A 19,808-nucleotide genomic window follows, 5' to 3' on the forward strand; every position below is an offset into this window, starting at 1 on the left:
TGAAAAGCCGTCTTCGGCGGCAACGGAGCCGTCTTTGGCGGTAACGACTGGGGTCCACACGAAGCGACGATTGGCGGCATCCAATGAGACAGCAAGACAAGCGCGCGCTTACTTATCGTGGCCGTAAGGATTTGGAACAGGTCCAATTGTAGTGTTCCGTATATGCGCGGCATGATGCGCACTGCTTCATTTTTCAATACCGACTCACTGAGTTGTAGCCTGCAACAGTTCTCGCGGACATTTATTTTCACGTCCTTCGGACAGCGACGCCAATCGGCTCCGCAACGCGCACTATGTTTTTCGCCGGGACTGCTCCATGGTGTGGCCACTGATCTCTATAGTATAGGCTGGATCGCGCATAGGGTACTCCACAGCGTGGTCACCGGCCGCCATATTGGTGGGCCTATCGCATCCTGTCGTCTGCATTTAGTTCAAGTTGTAGTGCCCGTATTTTTTTTAAAAATATCCTTTAAATTAAAGGGCATGTCATGCCAGTTTGTTGCAGCTTTGAGTACACTTCACGCGGACAGAGAAAGAGGGATAATTTTTCCAGGTAATCTCTTTATTTTGAAGAAAAATCTGTTTATTCGTATCGCGTGCATCTGACAACTCGGACTTGTTTGCATTGCTACTTCGCTGGTGCCATTGCGTACTAACAAAGTATGTGTGGCTGCTCCTATAAAGACCCCTCTCTCCAGACCATGTATTTTCTATAAACAATTCGCTTGTGCCTTGCAGGTTCCCCTCACAGTCGCTCAGCTGTGCCGAGGGGACCGGATGCAGAACCTACGCCAATATGCCAATTTGTTCCACTGTTCTTTTAATCTGTGAGGTACTGTGGAAGTAAATAAACTGCTGTGTTAACCTCGTATGTGCAGTTGCTCCTACAGCGTGTGTGATAAGTCATGCATGTGCATGCTCTTCGTGCACAGCGCTTCGAATTTCTGTAATGAAATACGCTGACAGCTGAACAACTGCAAAGCACTCGTGACAATAACGTTACTTTAAGATGAGGAATGGGGAGTTTCATTGCCAGGGTCTATACTCCACCCCATTGCTGGTGGTGATGTGGTGAATAAAATAACGAGCCCCTTCAGAATAAGGATCGAGGTCTTATTGGAGCACACGCACAGACACACTCGTAGAACATAATACGATAATGGAAAAAGTCAAACGAGAACCGTACAATACCAAACCACATAATAAAGAACGAGAACCACGGAACACCACACGAAAACCGAACAACAAACGAAAAATATAAAAGCGGAAGTACCTTACAATAACAAACAGTGTGAAACCTTTCTTAGTAAAAATGATTAATTTTATAGGTTGACATTCACCAAATTCACCTTCATGCGTATGCGCCCTGTGCACGACAGTTACGACCCCCTATTCGGAATGCAGGCAGCGGAGAAGAAAAAGAAGGCAACTACCATTAAAAACTGCAGGAACACGGTTGAAGCACGTTTGGAATACATCAGCACACTGATTCCTAAGAAAGATGCGTGCTAGTCAGCAATGAGGAGCGTTTAAAGCGCAATAGATAGTCCAAATCAGATCGCTTCCCATTGTTTCCTATGGGAGCAGCCGGCGTCAGTGGGCCCTCCAACATGGCGGCCGGTTGCCGCACCTCTCTCCCACGAGCCCTCTCCTATGCGCGATCCAGCCTTTATACATAGAGATCAGTGGGTGTGGCACGCGCGTGCACGCGCAGCATGGACTAAAAACACCGATGCACGAGCTCAAACGACGTTCACTGCATAGCGCCGACGCAAGAAAGAGTCCCGTATATTTGTTACTGTAGCTTCGTAACGGAGTGAAAGTTTTGAATTATGATAACAAGTACGAAATTAACATAGCGTGGAACGTGATTTGAAGTGAACTTGTTTTTGCATTTTAGTGCCCCTAATTATTTAAAAATGTACTTGAGATAAAAATTAGAAACCTTCTGCGTCATACTTGTAAAGGTTTCTTCGCCCAAACAGGTGGTTTCCCCCCATCAGTGTACCTCATTAATTTTTTAATTAGCTTAATTGAACTAAAAAAATTCCCGAGGAAAAGTAACGTTTTTTGCGCTAATTAGAAAGCCCATGGCCACAACACCCCATTTCAGTCACAATTACAGCATCTTTCACGATCTTTCCACAAAAATTCGACACGCGAAAACTTGCCATCACTGCAAGCCCCTTTCCGGATTTCATCAGTGGCGGCGCTATCGGCAAAGCCCGAAGACATTCCCGCTGCGCATGGAAACAGCATGAGAAAATCAGAAAAAAAAATGGAGGACGGGGAACGGCCCAATCACGCAATTTGTCTTCGCAAGCTTATCTGTTCACTGCCATCAGATACCGATAGTCACCGACATCGGATGTTCTGTGCTATTTCCTGTGTTGCCCTTTCCTCTTCCCCATACTTTAGGCGGGGCAACTTGAACGAGCGCGCCTTGATGAGCGACGGTTTTTCAGGAAATTTTTACGCGTTTTCGGGTGTCAAATTTTTGTGGAAAGCTCGTGAAAGATCCTGTAATTGTGACTGAAATGGGGTGTTGTGGCCATGGGCTTTCTAATTAGCGCAAAAAAACATTACCTCCCGTTGGGAATTTTTTTAGTTCAATAAAGCTAATTAGACAAATTAGTGAGGTACATCGATGGAAACCACCTCTTTGGGCGACAAAAGCCTGCACAAGTATGACGCAGAAGGTTTCTAATTTTTATCTCAAGTACATTTTTTTAAATAATTAGGGGTCACTCTTAACACCCTGTATGTGCACATTACACGCTTTGGGAGCGCTACGCTCCTGTTCAATGCCCATTGGTTTCAATCATAATTGAAGACTGCCCGTGTGACAACGCCCGAAGCCAACTGTCAATAATATCGTATTGTCCCCTGGCTTGTTGAAAACTGGAATTTATGGATCTTTTACAAATATTACGTAACCGCCAAGTGTCTAAAATAACTCTGATTATCACTCCCATTTTCATCAAACCAGACATTCGGAATGACGGTCGGGTAAGGACCTCTTAAGTTTTCAAGTTTTGTTGAGGAGCACTTCAGGTACAGGTTCAAGTTCAGTTTCGCCTGGTCCCTTTTTTAACAGGACAGATGTCCAGAGGACGCCACAGGCGGAAAAAACTATAGGCAGCTTGCCTAGGCAGATATGTCCGTGATTGTCCGAGAGACGGTGTTCACTGTTCACTTCACCAACTTCACGTCACGGGGTGCCCATGCCCCGTTAGGTGGTGTTGTCGTCCGGGTCACTTGTAGTCACTTGACTTACTTGACGACTGCTCTAGGCTGCTGGCTTGACTGCTGCTCCACGATGTCGTGGCGGCGTCTTAGCTTGGCCCTGAGGTTGGCGACTATTGCTGTTTGACCGGTTTGGCGGTTCAGTTACGGTTTGTAGCGCTCGCAGGGCGTTCTTCGTCTGCTTTTCCCAGTTGATCAGGCGGAGCTTGCACTTCTCTGCGTTGGATCAAGGCAGTCAAACAGTTGTGTTGTTCTTCTAGCCAGGAGAGCGCCCGTTCTGGCTTAGAATGGCAGGCCTCTGTCTTGGTCTCCTCTATAATAGTTGTACGGTGCCGGTTGTTCTTTATGTCAATATTAGAGGATCATGCGTTGTCTCTGTTTCATCTTTTTCTCCACTACTTAGTCGTGCTCTATTGTCTTCATTTCTTTATCTGTTTGTACCATTCTATTGCGTTGTTGGTCTTGTGGTGGGTCGTTCACTTTCTGCATTTCGAGTAAATTCGGCTCATTCGTTTTATCCGATTTGTTTTTATTCCCTTGTATCGTATGTGTTGGTAGATTCGTTTTGCGTTTCTATTTTCTGGAAGGCGGTGTCTTCGCCCTAGGTAACGCGTTCTTGATTGGGCCTCTCTATTCGAAACGTGACCACGCCAATTCTCCTTCGATGGCTCCGTTAGCTGTGGCCAGGTTTCCTTCCAGGATCCATTTTCCTACTAGTTTCTGCTCGCGTTCCAAGGCTTTGTTAGTGTTCCCCTTGTAGCTCGTACTTCGTTGGCATATGTAACGCTTGGTACTGCTAATGCCTTCCATAGCAATTTGCTTACCGTATATGGGTTATAGGACTGGCGGCCCATGTGACACACGCGTCCTTTTTTTCTGTTTCATGTCACTACAACTGTCTTTCCGTGGGCTTCTATAGGTAACTTGTCTATTTTTGTTTTTTTTAGGAGTACGCAGAGATATGGGCATTGATAGGTATTGGTCACGTTGAAGCTCTGGAGTGATAATCTTTTGTTGTTTATGTTACTGGTTTCCCCGAATATATTCCACTGCGTTTCCCCCCTGCTGAATTGTATTCCATTAGGTTCTGCGACCTTGGTGCGTACGTCGAGCAGAGTTTGCAGGTCGCCGGGTATCCTCGCTATAAGTAGTACTACTACCAATTTTGGAACCTTCAGTGCACACCTTTTAAGGAAAAGTCTGCCACTGAAGCATGTCATTTGTTGCACTAATTAATTGGTTTTGGTTTACATGTTTTTGTCGCGACTGGTCGCGGTGATGTGCAAATGGACGCTTTTCCACTTCCTTGTCCACCAATGAATAAAGTGTTCTTGAGCTTACTTCGCAACCAGGGAATAAAAACGACGCGCTGTTTTCTCGTAAGAGAAAGTTGCGCAATTGAAAGAACACTAACCTTCCAAAGAACACAATGAGTGGGTATGTGACAACCATCTTGATCATGAGGGCCACGATGCCGAAGAGCACGATGGGATCAGAGGCATTGAACATCTGCATGATATTGGGCTTCACGGTGTGTCCGTACGTGGCATATCCGAAGCAGCCGACGGTAACGTATGCCATGAAGAGAAACGCGAGTGCTACGGTCAGAGCCTTGGCGAAACCAACTATTCCGCGTTTCTCCATACCAGCGTACACTGGCACTGACATCTCGTGCATCTGTGGAATTACAAACATCACATAAGTGGTGTCAGGATTGAAAAAGAAAAGAAGAACAAGAGGAAATATAGCTATGTCAAACAAAAAGCAACTCGATTCTAGTTAGACGTTCTTGTACACCCTGAAAACCTCACTCTCTTCACAGTATAATGCGTTCTGCCTTCTGGTTGTTGAGAAACGGGGCACCGATTTGAAAAAAGAGTGTGGCGAAGAAATACACAACTCTTGGGGCCCTACTCTAAGTTTTATTTGTATAGCATATACTAGAAACTCGACTTCACGCCACTCTTTATACTGCTCATTCCATGTGCCAGATTCTTCGACAACCTTTGTTTGTTTGTTCGTGCGTGCGTGCGTGCGCCCGCGTCTGTCAAACCCGTTTCTCCTCCGTCATTCAAACGAGCCAATCCTCTGAACGATAGGAGAACAAATGTCCACTGCGCGGAAACTACGCAAAAAGCGACAGCCTCGCGCAGATATTCTGCGGAAGTACAAACCTGATATGCGAAGCAAAAGACAGGAATATTGACCACAAAGTCTATGATGGAATCCGGCCTGTAAGCGAAAGCAGCATAAAAGGTAAAACATTCTAAGGTAGTCAGTATAAAGTGAATTCAATGAACCTTCTCCCGTCAATAATCCGAGACCAGTTCAGCTTAACTGAAGTACGGTACCTCATGCTGTACTTACTCCGTACGCAGATGAAGATCTTCTGGGCGTTCAATGGTATAAAAAGAGTAGACTGTCAAGAAGACAGGATAAAGCATGGCGACGACCCCCACTTTGCTGCAAGACAGTAGAACGTTCGATGACACGACGAGAAGATGCATAACCACATATAACAGATTCACAAAATTTACACGACGATAGCAGTTTAGTTCCAGTGACGTAAGTGTCCGCTGCTTTGGCCCATCAGTGACATCCTTCCTTTAAGATAACTTTTAATATACTGGTACATTTAAAGGGGCACTTAACAGCTCGACGAACATTCTCCAATTATTATGCTCCATGAAAGAACGCAGCTCACGATATCCAAATATGGAATTCATTCACTTCGAGCGAGCGTCTTTACCACGAAACAATGCCAGTGCGACTAGGGTTGTCAATCCCGAGCCATTTTTGCAGTTCCGGGATTTCGAGATTTTTTGCTGTCAATCCCAGGATCACGGGACAGGATTTTAGGATTGTAACGAGTTCTGCTGGTGCTTCCAAGTGTAGTCCTTCGTGGTTCAGAAATATCTGACCCGCATCTGTCCCGTACCCGCAGGTGCAAATCCGCACCAGGCACGCAACCCGCGTCTCGTTACAAACTGAGACCCGCATCCTCCCGCAGCCTCCATATTTTTTTCCCAAAACCTCACCCGCACCCGACCCTCAACCCGCAATACGATTAACGTTGTCGAGTAAACTGAGAGTATGCTCCCTGGTCTACGCCGGATGGTTAGATATGTCTGTGTATGGTTTCTTCTACGACATCAGCGCAGGGGGCAAGAGGGGGCAAATGCGTGTTGGTTTGTGACTTGAGGCATGATGATACGAAACGCGACATGGACAAACAACACAGGCACTGTTGCACGCTGTGAGCGTTTGTTCCGCCCTTGTTGCCCGACGTTTGACGTCATATTTCGAGCCACTGCAGTACAGACGTGTAAGCAATTGAGCAACTCGGTGTACTTGCTAATAGTGTTTTGGTAAAATGCGTTGACCGCACCCGACCAGCTGCCTGCACGACACCGAAAGCCTGAACCCGCCACCTGCAACAACGTGCGGGTGCCCGTGGGTACCGCGGGCCGTGCAGGACTCTACTTCGAAGTCCATTTACCTCAAGTGACTATATCGGCGCGTTGCGCGCAGTTCATGTGCGCTTTCTCAATTCTACTTTTTCCTGAAGGAAAGCACTCGAAAATTAGCAGTGTAACCACGTTGGTAAAATAGTGGCGGCGAAATGGTTACTTTTTTTTTTCTGTGGTATAATAATGCCACTCCTTTTTCATTCATCTGCATTTCACTGTTGCACACGAAAAGTAGGCGAATCCCACTACACTTGAAGTAACCGGAAATATTATTTTATAATTTCCTCAAACAGTGTAATATTCCACTTAAATGAAGAACAGCAGCAACAACAACAAAAGAAAAACGAATGGAAAGAAACGGAACACTAAACGGTTTACAACACCGTCGCAGCGTGCTTATTACACTGTACACTGTTAAAACAGAACTTCACCACATAGCACGCTCATAGCCAACCATCATTCCGAATGATATCATTCTGTGCATTGATTTGTTGAAAATGGGAGGAGGCGCCTATCTGGGACAGATTATCTTGTCCCAGATAGGCGCCTCCCCCCTCTTTTGAACAAATCATGACACAGAATGATATCATTCGGAATGATGGTTGGCTAGGAGCGTGCTTTGTGGTGAAGTTCTGTTTTAACAGTGTACAATGATTAAAACGTGACAGGAGAAAGCACAGAGCGTCTAGTGTGGTGTCCTCCAGTTCGGAGCGAACTGTTGTGCAAATACACTCTTAAAAATGAACTTCACCACATAGCACGCTCCTAGCCAACCATCACCCCGAATGACAACGTTCTCGCTCTAGATTTGTTGAAAACGGGAGGAGGAGCCTATTTTGTGCCGTGCATAATGGGCACAAAATAGGCTCCTCCTCCCGTTTTCAACAAATCAGGGGCGAGAACGTTGTCATTCGGGATGATGGTTGGCTAGGATCGTGCTATGTGGTGAAGTTCATTTCTAAGAGTGCAGTGGCTGCCGAACTGAAGGTCCGTTCAGCTTCTGCGCTAGAGGAAACGACAGTCAGCAAATATCTTTACGCACGTGTAGGCAGCGATCCTCTGCCCCCTACAGTCATAAAATGTGCCATTTCCTTACGAAGGAGTGAGTCTGTGCCTGATGGCCTATGGGTGTTTGATTTTCCTGACATATTTGCTCTCACGAAATCCCGGGATTTTCCGGAAGAAATCCCGGGACTTCGGGACGTTAAAAATTGGGCGGGATCCCGGGATTTCAGGATTCGGGATATCCCGATTGACAACCCTAATCACGACACAACGTTCCAACGTATAGCAACACCGCATTCCATACTGCGGAGGTGGGGTAGATTTTGCCCTCCTAGCCAATGACGGGCCTCAATGAGGCAGGCTGTAGCTCGCGAAGGAACCGGTTGCGGGAGCATCGCGGTGACCTCGCGGAGAAATACAGCACCGAAAACATAGTGCGCACACGAAATGGAACATTGTGTATCGGTTTTTGTTACCTTTTGATCTGGTTAGCTTGGGATTGACAAGTGGACACATGTTTAGAATTGACCTGACTTATCGATATTACAACCAAATCAATTTATAAGCGTCCCGCATTTTGAATGGTTGGTGGTACGCGACCTCACAATGACGTGTGGCTAAGGAAGCAGTGAAATTGTGCTATTACGATTGCCCGAGAACGTGCTTGGTAAATAATGCAATCTAAGAGGGTACACTAAAAATTTTTTTCGATGAATTATGCCTTATCGGTGCAGATTCAATTTAACCAAGAACAGAGACTCTTGCGCAGACCAGTGCAACCTTCGATGCGCAAACTCAAGGCCGAAATGCGTGGAACGTCTTCTGAGAGTCAAAATGTCACGCGCGCGCCGTGGACTTGCACGAGCAGTAACGAAACGCAGGGGATACGACCGCCGGAAATGCATGGGATGCGTGCATGCGAACGATGCATACCAATGTTGACGTATTCGTCTACCAGTATTTTGCACTGGCGTTTGTTGAAATGCGCCTATGTCATTGTTTTCTGCGCTTTCTGCCTTCACTCTCTCTAATTATCGTTCAAATGCAGAAGTGAATTTACTCTGGTAGACGTCATCCCGAAAATTTCAACGCGCTATTGACACCCAAGTTTGTCTGCCGCACGGTAGCCATCGCTCTCTCAGCTTCCCGGAAAATGCGCGGTATGCCTGTAGTGGTCGTCGGACACCCCCCGCGATATGTAGGATACCTACAGGGTTAGTCTAGCAAACGTTACACATTTTGATCGCATCGTAAAAATAGAAGACGGGGTTCATCCAACACCAAACTTTGCAGACTGGTAGCCACTTGTCTGAAGTTTTGTGGAATTTTTTCTGAGTATTATGGTCCTGTAGAAGAAAAATTAAAAATCAAGCAAAATCTCGCCCCATGCATTTTCAATGGCCTATCTCACTCAAAAGCCGCCATTTTCTGCTGTGTGCGCTTCAGTTTCATTTCACCACACACAGGTGGCACTAGCATACAGAACAATACTTGAACAAGACGATTGGTGCATAACGTCAGAATCGGCATGTGACATCGTTGTAGGCAGCGCTACCTGTGGAAGCTGATGTGAATGTGAAGCAGAGACAAGAAAAAATGGCGGTGTATGTGTGGGATAGACCATTGAAAATGCATGGGGCGAGATTTCGCTTTATTTTTAATTTTCTTTCTACATGACCATAGCGCTTACAAAAAATTCGAATGAAACTTCAGATAAATGGCTATCAGTCTGCCAAGTTTGGGATGGGCCAAACCTAGTGTTCTATTTTTACAGTGCGATCGAAATGTGTAACATTTGCTCGAATAACCCTGTATATGCATGTCGCCATCTCTTCGCGCCCTATTGGAAATTCCTACTTGACTCCATATGGTATTATGACACCAGGTCCTACATGATGAAGGAACCTACATACAAATAGGATCCTGTTTAATTGTGGGTCCTACATGCAAATGCGATCCTACATATAAACAGGATCCTATTTGGTTGGGGGACCTACATGCAAATGCGATCCTACATATTAACAGGATCCTATTTGATTGTGGGACCTACGTTGGGTCCTACATGCAAATAGGTTCAAGTCTCTCGTTGTGATCCCGTATAATTTGTGCACCCTATTGTGCTGTGTATATTAGGAAATAACAAATCATGCAGCTTCTATTTTTTTTTTTATTGATATCGTTCATCATCCCTGTGACATGTCTGTTGAACAATCACACTCTTGCCTGATGTACAGCGTCTTCAACACCTTTACAGATCATGCTAGATGATAGCTCTAAGATATATTTCTTGTAGGCATCTGAAACAATAAAGTGAGTTAGGAAGCTAGATTTAACAAGGGATAATACATTATGTGTCACATAAAATATGCCAAAACTCGTGCACAGGTTAACCAGACTTCCCACATATGCTGTTACTTGAGGTCCAAAGACAATGGCTTTGTTTGTTAGCAGTAAGATCAATTAACTATGACAACTGGGGCTACAGCAAGGGTGTCAGTAAGGCATTACCTGAACAGGGTGAAAACAATGCACGTTGAGTTATAATATCCGCAACTATTTACATTCTGTCATATTCCTTCCACACTCGGGGAAAATATGCATGACACAAGCTGAGTTATTATGAATTAATAACCAAAAAAGGAAGATCTGTATCTTTAGAGCACCGGTACCCTGTAGCAGGGCCGCAGAAGCATCACACATTATATCAACCTGATGTTAAGTGATGATACAGGTTAACCAACAGGGTAAGAGCACAAGATTACAGATGGAGGATAAGGAAATAGGTAACAATAGGGTAATAATCGCACTGAGCGGATAAAGTTATAGGAACCCACACGCTAGGAAGAATACAAAGCAAAAGGTGCACGAAACATGGCATTACATGCACACAACTAACCTTCAATTCACGAAATCCAACAGCTTTCGGTCTTCCAAGGTACACACACAGAAACAGGTCCAGATACCACTAGTAAGGCATGAAATACAGTCACAGCACTGCGGGGCACCAAAACCACCAAAACTACGACGAAAGACGCTTCCCGAACGAGAGCTCTCTGGACATGCGTCCGAACGCTTCTATGATTTCCCTTCCAAATGAGCTGGAGGAATTCCAAGCTCCAACGGCGCCGCCTGGCCTGGCTGTAACGGCTCTCTCCACCATGCTCTCCTCGCGCTACATCCAGAAAGCAGAAAGTCGCGCGTACGGGTGACCAGTGCCATTGGAAAGAGGACGTTTTTCCCGTCAAAATAAGTCTTCAATCACATTTCTACGCCAACAAACAACCGACATCGAAAAAAATGCCCCCAGCCCCATGTATAACGAGCCGCTTTTGCCATGTTTGTCCTCACTCGAGAATGGAGAGAGATAAAAAGATCCCGCAAGTTTCTAGCCGTTCGGTGTTCGGAGTGCACGAATCCATTAATAGGTGATTCAGATCTCCCACAGGGTTCAAACCTAAAAACAGGGACGAAGGTGCGCAGAAGGAGAGTCAGCCTAAGGAATTTCGGGAATAACGCCATAACCTGTAGTATATAGACGGAAGGTGCGAATTGAAAAGTTGTAGAGCAAAGAACGAAGAACACGCATCCAAAATTTCCAGTAAATTGGACGTTAGGTAAGCGAGATTACGGCACTAAAGGAACGGCACCCACGGAAGCGTCTCCGAGCGGCGTCAGCCAGACTTGCTGGCGCCAGTGCCATGACCCTCCAACTGCAAAGCCCATATCTGGGGAACGGAGAGTCTCGCGCTTACGGGATTAAAGCGGTTGGAAAGAGCACGTCAAGAGCTTCAAAACTATGTCAAACACGACTCTGTAGGTGCGATGGAAACGGTTTTAGGGGAAAAACAGCCGGCTGTACCATGTATTGGGAGGAGTGTAAACACGGAAACCGGTAGCTCGAGAACCAGAAGACTTTGACAGCTGTAGTAAATTTTGCCACGTTCACCGAGTTGAGGCGAGTACACTCTAGAAAGGTGAAAACTGTCCGACGCGGGCTTCCGTCCGAAAAAGGGCATCAAAGCTTAAAAAAACAGAGTTACGAACGCGTCTCTGCCCACAACCCCCGAACCGCTAAAGACCGACTCATGGTTCCATTTGACCGATCGTAGAGCGACTCATGTCCTACTAGGACGGAAATTCTGGCGTCGACATGACCACCGGGGCGGATGTTACGGAGCTCCGAATGTATCGGAAGTGCAGACGGAGGCCTGGAATTTTCAAGTATCTCGACTACTCTTAAGATTTCCTGCGAGCCGTGAGCGTGCACGTGAAGGCGAAGGATTGGGGAATCCGTCACAACAAGCCGCGTCCTGATAGAACCGGTTTAGTCGTAGAAATTAGACCGAAAACCCCATCGACACCGCAATGTCGCTCGATGGCGTTCAACCGCCACCTCGACCTGTTGCGCACTGTTGTCGAAGTTTGTGCTTAAATAGTACTCAAAGGAATGCACGCATCATTGTATGCTTGATGTTTCGTCGCCTAGTAATGGGCATACTCTATGCATGTTCCATAAATGAATGCAACCAGTCCATTCAGTTGTTTTCAACCTAAAAAAATATATTCATTTGCAGTGGTTCTAATAGAATTCGCACTTGATAACCTGCCGTATGTGTGCGCGTTGGCAAACATGATTGAATATGACTAGTTCGTTCTGGGCCCCTGTTTTGAAGGAATCAAATAATGTTTGTTGCTGTGTTAATATATCACTTCCATATCTCAAAATAATTCCCCACGTCCTCCCCACATGAAACCAAACAGGCCACGTAAGATCTCCCATAGCTCCTTTTTGATGCCTTGTAGGATCCTACAAGTCTGCTACGTAGCCGGATATAGGCGATGTAGTGTCCTACAACTCTACTATATTGCCGAATATGGGACAAGTAGGACACCACAACTCTCCTACATAGCCTAATATGAGACATGTAGGATCCTATGACTCACCTATATGTGAATTAATATAGGACATGTAGGATCCCACAACTCTCCCACATGATACAAAATAGGACATAAAGGATCCTACATCAATTTGTATAGGATAAATAGGATCGCATACAACCTATTTGGCTTTTTTTCAACAGGGCGGTGCCTCAGGTTCCTTCGCTGAAGCACTCAATAAATGTGATCACAATTGGATCGCGATCATTATTTCGCCTCGTAAACGTGGGAGCAAAGACAGGTTAGAGCATTAAAAACGAGTAGAGAAGCGTTTGATAGGTATCGTTTTATAAGCATCGCCTGAAGCCCTCCGAAGTGTAGAAGGCATGGGTAGCCGTTCCGAAGGAGGAGGATGTTACGGTACGTGAAGTAAAGTAATAAACAAATAAGTGCCCTTAGGTTTTCAGTAGGCAGTTTTATGTTTGCAACTTACACAGAGGATCTCAAGTATCTAGTACCTAATTGCTTTTATATACTTTTTATACCTCCCTCAGAATCGTCAAAGGGGCTCTATTGAAGCCATCACTACAACGAAGCAGCAGCAGCAGCAGCTAGGGCACTGTAGCTATGGGTATCAACCTGAGTTGATATACCGGTGGCTTTCAGGCCGAGATGTGGCGCTACGCATGCTGGGGTTTCGAACTTCCGGTGCGAAATTTTAGTTTCGCTCAATTGGAGCAAAGCAGAAGTTTATAAACTCTGACTCAAACTACAAGCCGAGATAAGTTCGCCTGGGAACGCCTGCCCCCCAAACGAAGTAAGTTACTTTAACAAATACTTTGCACGCACATTTTTATGGCCAAAGTTTGGACTTCTTGACACTTCTTGCATCGATGAAAGATGGAAGTCACTCAAAAAGGTTAGCCAGGCTGTAAGATTCGAATCCACATCTTCTGGATGTGGGTTCGAGTCCTACAGCTGGCTAACCTTTTCAGTGACTTTCATCTTTCATCGTTCATTTCTTAGGCAGTTTGAGGCTTTGTATGTATTTGTCCTTTCTATGTTGTTCCAGCCTCAGAACATCAGTTCTCTCAACTTCTTGCATGTTTCGGTTCCGTGCGCGTGCTTTAAATCGCGATCGTTTGCTGTGCGAAATGTCCCGTTGCAACGCGGTCAACTTCACAAATATAAAAAGCAATATTTGAGATATGGTACAACAAAATCTACAGGAAGTATTTTTGCGCAGCAATCTTCTCCACTCTGAAGATTATACGCATGTAGTCATTTCCTTTTAGTTTGGGACGAAGTTGTATGACTTTAATGAAATTCTTCCCACATTATAAGTTAATAAGTTCATACTTTTTCACAGATTCGTCCACAGTATCCCACCTAACATTTCTCCGCTTACCCGCTCTACAGTTATATTCCCACGTTTCGACCATCGATGCAAAGTAAATCGTTTTCAATGTCGAACAGACATCTTTGCGAAATCATTTTTTTGTCGAACCGCAATTAACTGGAACGATCTTCCCTCTGACCTAGCTGAGCTCGTTGACTACGATAATTTCCGTGGCCAACTTTCCGTTTGATGTTTGTATTCTTTTTATAATGTACTATTATGTTTTTCTATTGTATGCTCCACTTTTCGTGCCAGCCAGGCAATATGACTGGATCATTGTTTTGTACTTTTTTTTTCTCTCTCTCTCATCGTTTTTGTGTTGCTGACATGCATGTACCATCCTACTCCCCCATGTAGCGCTCTGATGAGCCTTTGGGGTACTTTAAATAAATAAATAAAAAAATGAAAAATAATGTTATCAGAGCCACGCACAATTCTACATGGTAAGTACACGGCATGGCGTTTGGTGAGAAGTACCTTAGCTGGTTCTCCCCTTAGTTAAATTTTCTTTTACGCTGATGACGTTTTTCCAACGGAGCAGGATCCTAGGGTACGCGATACGGTAGGGTAGGGTATTTTACGTATTATTTTACGATATATTTTTCCGCAGAATTAGTGCAGTTACGAGCTGAACATCCGCGCATTTTGTACGTTGAAAACACGCTGACGCTATGCTACTTAAGGAGAACTTGGCCTCGAAAGCGTAAATACACGTGACATTGAAATTTCCCTTACGTTAAGTTGACAAGTTGTTTCAAGCGACACATACAGCTGGGTCCCTGTGTGTTAGGTCAGCATCAAGAGCAGGCGTATCATTCACCCACTGCAGACCAGCAGGCATGTTTTCAGCCGCAGCTGTTATTAATGGCACAGATCGCCTTTACGCGTCCGCTTTCGACGTTGACACAAACCCCTCCTTCTCCCCCTCCCCCATCCTCTTTGCAATCCCCCTATCTGAGTTCGTGCTTGTGATGTGGTGTCTCTTTTTTTCTGTTTGTGGAACGTGTTGTCTAGGCGCCGAAATTATATAGTCAGGACGGGACCTCCTAAGGCGTCGCATGGAACAACCTGCCTCCAAAGTAGATATGTACCCGTTCACGAAATATGGTATCGCGACACTGATACTCGTTACTTGAGTGAAAAGTATCGAAATACCGATACCGACATCTCTTCTTTAAAGTAACAGAGTGCCACTACCGTTACTTAAAAAGGTATCGCGATACTGTGCCCGATAATGTGTTTTCAATACGAAGACGATGCAACATAGAAATCTCACTTACGCGAACGCCGCATTTGTATAATAGCAAACTGGGAAAATACAATTTTGCAGTAAATAGATAGCGTGTTTATTATGTAGCTCGCACACATTGCTTGACGTTTATCAATAGCTGATTCTCAAAGTCGTCTTCTGCCATCCTAGCAGGCCGTGGTGTATCCGCAGCTGACACAGGCCAGTATGAGAATTACGTTAGTGTCCTGTCAGGCAAACGTATGCCATAGAGTATAATGACCAAGGAGACCTATACGAAGAAAACAACACTACAGTATATTTGAGCGTTACTCAGTGCGACACGGCAGCTTAGCAGCGAAATCCAGAGCGCACTGTCAATGGCTTGACATCTGTTGGTTGACCTCAACTCTTTTTTGTTGAGCCCAGCCTGGTTGTTAGATCCAGGTTTGAAGAAAAATGTGAACATGTGTTTGGTGTAATTCCCGATAAGGAGCACTTAGGCGTGTCCACAGGTTGGTTGCACTGTTGGTCCGCTACGGTAAAAATAAACCTTTATGTTGTTTGCTTGATTTCGTTGTTGTGCTTGTTCCTCTGCACGCGGAACGGACGGGGACGATTTAATAAATTTTCTCTAAAATGCAAAATAAGGAACCTTTGACCCTTTCTATTTTACGTGGATGGTATACGTATGGAGCACAATCGAATGCAATCATAATCCGAGTACCCTCTGTAGCTCCGGACTGCCCATTTATGCCATACTTCACTGCATATGAAGGGGTATCTTGCTACTCCTTTAAGACTTTACCATTGCGCTGGATAATATGCCATCCACATGTAACTGTGTCAACCGCAATGTAAATCGTACACGCAAGAATTATGTTTACCTGGCACGCTGCAGGAGTGTTACGTTTTTCATAAGGCACAGCGGCAAGATGAAGACTATAGCCGTGGTGACGATGGTGAAGTGGCGAGACATGTACCATTCGTGGCAAAATTGCGCTCCATACGCGGAAGCAAATACTGAAAAAGTAAGGGACCGTTCGAATGACACATGCATATATTTTCTCCGCACTCCACAAGTATATATTTTTCTCTTCTTTTCTCCTACCATCATCATCATCTTCCAAGTAAATGCAAAAACTTTGCAGGTGTCACGAACGTCGAAATTAGGAAGAAACACGATGTTGCAGGAAGTCCTGCCAGAGCTCATGTATGTTAAGCACCGCATCGACACCGCGCGGGTTGTCTAAACGACGTTTCGACTGCGTTCGGTTGTATTCGCGTGGGACCTGTTCTCATGTACAACGCCTCGCTTCAGAGCGCTCAAAAACAACGCTGGAAACGAAACGCTGTTTTCTACCTTCGTGTTCTCACTCGCGCTCGGCAGCTGAAGTTTCGCAGAACCTCATTGGCGACGTGACGCAGCGCCGTTTTGTCTTGTGTTGATTCATGCTTCCTGTAAGCTATGCCGACGCACGACCTCAATTAGCTTTGCAAAAAGGTAATTCGACGGGTTTTTTTTTTTTTTTCGATTCACCCCAACCTCGACACAGCACTGCAAAATCAGGAAGCAAAACAATCCCACAGATTCTGCGACGTCATGGGTAAGACCGCCTCTTGACTGGCCATCACAATACTGGCGCTGGAAAAGTTCAGAGGAGCTCAACTCTGATAAGCGCTGTTTTCTAGCGCTGTGGATCAAAGCGCTGCACGTGAAAACATTCACTTAGTTTTAGATAGGGTTACCAATATTAGGCAATATTTCTTGGTAATCTGGTAGTCAGTTGTTCAATTTTGTCGCACACGATGTGCCTGATATGAGCACAGCCATTTTCTTCTAACGAAGTTCCAAAACCTATAGAAAAAAAAAACGATACTATACATGCTGTGAATAAGCAGATGGTGATGATGAGTAGAGTTTTCTTTTTTTGTTTTTTATGACGCACAAAGCAACTGAGGCTCTGGCGCACCAAGACAGTGGTGCGCAGTTACTTGGAATGTCGCTAACACAAATCAATAAATACCTTATGTGTAGGATCCACAGAAGCCTTTTATAAATAATTATAAACCCATCAAATCACATACGTTGAACAAAGTCTGACTTCAAGTCTGAGATAAAGTGACAACAAACATCATGTCAAGATAGCCGCGCGATGTCTTTTTTTTAAATACATGTCTTTAAAAAGTATAATGAGATGTAGAAGCAGAACCACGTGACACGCTCAAGGCTACATCAAGTACAGTATCCAATGTATTTAGAAAGTATAGAGAATGAATAATTTCAGAATCGCAGGGCTCTCGCTAACAATAGGGAGTGTCCGGGAACCGTCGCACTCATACATAGCATTCCAACGCTCCCAGATGCCTTGTGATAACTTCACCTAGCAAACACACACGGTGCTATGAGGAGGGGAGGAGTCACGTTGAATACCCTGACATAAACGATCCAGCGTCCTGCCTTTTGCGTCATCTATCGTCCGAGCTGAGTTTTCGGCGCAGACCGCGGGAATTTCCGAGGGGGTAGCGCAATAATGCTATCGCATTGAAACATCCACCCTTCCGAGTCAATGTAAAGATGATCACTGAATTCTTCCTCTTTGTCTTCTATTTCTGACAATTGAAAAACAGTCACAATTAACAATGGATTCACTATTTGCACTCCAGCCTTGGCCGGTCTTGTCCGATCACGTGACCCCGCTGTCTGACGTAGGCAAGTAGGCGGTCCATGCCCGCAGGGCTGCGCTGGCTGCTGGCTGTGTTGTGTTAGTATATTTGCTCTTGTCTTGAAATGTGGTCTCTTTCTTTTTGCCTTGCTAGCGCTGGAAAAACTTTTATGGTGTGCCGTATATCGTGATGAAATTCTACATCATTTGAGCTAAGAGGCGACGGTGGTCCTGAAACCTCTTCACACTGTTTATAAAGTACTGCGTCACATAGGTTTACACTGCTGCAGGACATTCCGGGCTGTCTGCTGACAACTGTAATGAGACCAATTTGAAGCCCAGTATCATAAGTCGGCCGGTTGTGAGTTGCATTAGCTGGGGATAAAGCCACTAGAGTACGCTCACCCTTGTATCCGTAGCATTACTCTGCTATCGTCGTGTTATAGTCACTAATGATAAAACGCAGTACATTCAGTCCATAGGATGAAAATGCTGCCCACAACCAGAGGTGGACGATCACCCTCACGATATCTTTGTCCTCATCTCACTTTTTATAGACTGAGGATTCCACTCACCTCACCAAGCCTAATTTTCCCTCACCTCACCTCGTCCTTTTCTGGAAAACCTCACCTCATCTCCAACTCTCTCTGAAAATTTTCCTCACCTAACCTCAAAAGTTCGTCAGCCAATTCTCATCTGGCCTCAAAATGTTTTAAGGGAATCTTCCCGGCCCCAAAAATGCTTTTCGCATTCCTTCCCTTGATATTTTACATAGAGCCTTCTGAGTTCCCACGGATCTACCGAAAAATTGTCATCCTTGCTTCTGACGGGGTATTTATTTTTTATGTACATCCCATCATATTTTTGTTCCCATGGAACACATCCTGAAACAACGTAATAATCGAGACATGGAAAACCGGTATAAATAAATACCTCACCTCACCTTAAACTTCCTTCACAAGTTTGTCCTCACCTCAGACTTTCTTCCAAAATTTTTCGTCACCTCTATCTTTCTTTCGAACTTTTCTCCTCACGTCACCTGAATCATATTTCCAATGTTCATACATCACATCACCTCACATCAAACTCCGTAAGGATGCCCACCACTGCCCACACCACATGCCGCTGCACAGATAATTTTATTGGAAAACTTCTGCACCATATGACCATCCACATGTTGGGATGTGCCAGTATGCAGGAAAGGTGACATTTGATATAAAACTTGTATAAAAGCAAAAAACGTGCTTTATAAAAATACTTACAAACAGACATTTGTGGATTACATTGGTGGTGCAGTGTTTAACGTAGCACGCAGTTCTTCTGCCCTTTTTCCAACCCTGTTTTGTGTTTTTCATAACAGCCGTCTACTTTTTGCAAGCTTGAGCCTCATAATTGGACCGCTGCTTGGCCTGTTTTTTGCTTGACCCAAACAGCCTCTCACTGGTGACTGCCTCACGTAGAGACCACTAGTTGATGGAGTTCCCTCCTCACGCAGTTTCTGTGCTGCCAGCATGTGCTCTAATGTGGCTTGAGCCTTGGATTCATTTGCGCAATAAAATTACATATTTTGAATTCTAGCTGCACTATTTCGAAGCATCTGACGTGCTTTTCCTAAACCTTGAGAAACCCTCCGTGGTAGGTCACCTGCTTGAAATTCATTACTTGTGCTAGCAAGGGGCACATCGTCAGGCTGTGTAGCATCAACAAACAAGTTCTGTTCTGAACATCCCCCATCAGACACAACACAACAGTTCTCCAAAGTCAGGTGTATATTGTGCCTGTATGCCTCGGGGAGCCTTTCGAATGACCGTCCATCACAGTTCTGGAAGCCTGCACAGAAGTGCTTGCATGGCAGCTTGTGCATCTTGAAGTCCAGGCAAGTGCATGATGGCTGGTTGAAATCTACAGTGTACCGT

At 45.0% G+C, this 19,808-nt stretch overlaps 1 protein-coding gene and 1 long non-coding RNA gene across 3 annotated transcripts in view; both read right to left on the reverse strand.

Annotated features, from left to right (window-relative positions):
- The window catches only part of LOC135372512 (sodium-coupled neutral amino acid transporter 7-like), a 61,200-nt gene that overhangs the window by 13,382 nt on the left and 28,010 nt on the right, over positions 1-19,808 (reverse strand). For both annotated transcript variants that reach the window (XM_064606118.1, XM_064606117.1), the window contains exons 5-8: positions 16,114-16,249; positions 5,614-5,709; positions 5,421-5,478; positions 4,661-4,923 (exon numbers count right to left, since the gene is read on the reverse strand). In XM_064606118.1, the coding sequence (XP_064462188.1) occupies positions 4,661-4,923; positions 5,421-5,478; positions 5,614-5,709; positions 16,114-16,249 (553 nt within the window). The remainder of the gene's footprint in view (positions 1-4,660; positions 4,924-5,420; positions 5,479-5,613; positions 5,710-16,113; positions 16,250-19,808) is intronic.
- Positions 9,875-10,838, reverse strand: LOC135372513 (uncharacterized). The gene is made up of 2 exons (XR_010416016.1): positions 10,618-10,838; positions 9,875-10,018 (listed from the first exon to the last, which is right to left on the reverse strand). It is a non-coding gene; the product is annotated as an uncharacterized LOC135372513 (long non-coding RNA).

This window comes from Ornithodoros turicata, unplaced genomic scaffold, assembly GCF_037126465.1.
Source record: "Ornithodoros turicata isolate Travis unplaced genomic scaffold, ASM3712646v1 Chromosome15, whole genome shotgun sequence".
In the NCBI taxonomy this organism is placed as follows: Eukaryota; Metazoa; Arthropoda; class Arachnida; order Ixodida; family Argasidae; genus Ornithodoros; species Ornithodoros turicata.